The 1,040-nt window shown below is 59.9% G+C and overlaps 1 protein-coding gene across 1 annotated transcript in view; it reads right to left on the reverse strand.

The window, feature by feature from the left end:
- Positions 1-1,040, reverse strand: part of SLC12A5 (solute carrier family 12 member 5) — an 83,014-nt gene that overhangs the window by 5,664 nt on the left and 76,310 nt on the right. The window contains exon 14 of the mRNA XM_019509736.1: positions 563-732. Coding sequence (XP_019365281.1) covers positions 563-732 — 170 coding nt within the window. The remainder of the gene's footprint in view (positions 1-562; positions 733-1,040) is intronic.

A 1,040-nucleotide genomic window follows, 5' to 3' on the forward strand; every position in this document is an offset into this window, starting at 1 on the left:
GTCTATGAAATCTATGAAATCTATGAAATCTGCACACACGGACACAAATACATATACATACAAACACATTTATACACACATATGTACATACACACGTGTGTATACTTACACACAAAGCTGCACAAATACAGACACAAACATACATTGGTATGTACACATATACATGTATCTACAGACACGCACACAAACACACACACCAGGGCAGAGGCCAAAATACAACCCCCCACCCCACCCCCAAAATGTGGGGTCCCGGGACCCCCAAGACTGCACAGAGGGGATGAGGACCTCCCACCACACACACACACCCGGTCCCTGAAAAAATTCAAGTTGGACACTTGGGGATGGGCCTGGGGGGGGACCGGGTGGCATTGGGAACCCAGTACCAGCCTGCAGCACAAGAGTGGGGGCAGCCCCCCCCCTCCAAATACCAGCCCAAGGCCATGGGGAAATTCAGCTCAGAGATTTGGGCTGGGGGAGTCAAGGCTCCCAGCCACAAAGCAGCACCCAGAGCAAATTGGGGCATTGCCCGCCCCCCGCCCGAGCCGGCGGCAGGCAGTGGTACCTTGTGGTGCCGCAGCAGGAAGGGCAGCAGCATCAGCATGCCGCCATCGTGCACGATCCACCAGACGTCAATGTGGCCCTCGGCGAAGCGCTCCTGGTTCCCCGGGAACATGGCCACATTCTTGGTGACCAGCAGCGCCAGGTGCGCGGCCGTGGTCTCCCGCACCAGCTCTGCGGGGGAGGGACAGGGCGGTTCAGCCCTGCACAGGCACGACTGCCCCCGGCACATGCCTGCCCAGCCCCGAGCGCTGCACGCCCCACGTGGGCCTGCAACGCTGGTCCTGGGCACTGCCCCATGTCCAGCTGCTGTGGGGTCCTGCCAGCCCAGGACAGGGCCCTGAGGGGTGCAGGCGCTGGGGCGCTTACTGCTTTGCATGTGTGCAGCTGTGTGCAAGCCATGAGTGTGTGCCTGTGCAACACAGGGCTGTTTGCATGTGTGGAGCATGTGGGGGGAGCTGGACATACGCCTGGGGGGCAGG

The sequence above is a fragment of the Gavialis gangeticus genome, unplaced genomic scaffold, assembly GCF_001723915.1.
Source record: "Gavialis gangeticus isolate Ggan-Ray unplaced genomic scaffold, GavGan_comp1, whole genome shotgun sequence".
In the NCBI taxonomy this organism is placed as follows: Eukaryota; Metazoa; Chordata; order Crocodylia; family Gavialidae; genus Gavialis; species Gavialis gangeticus.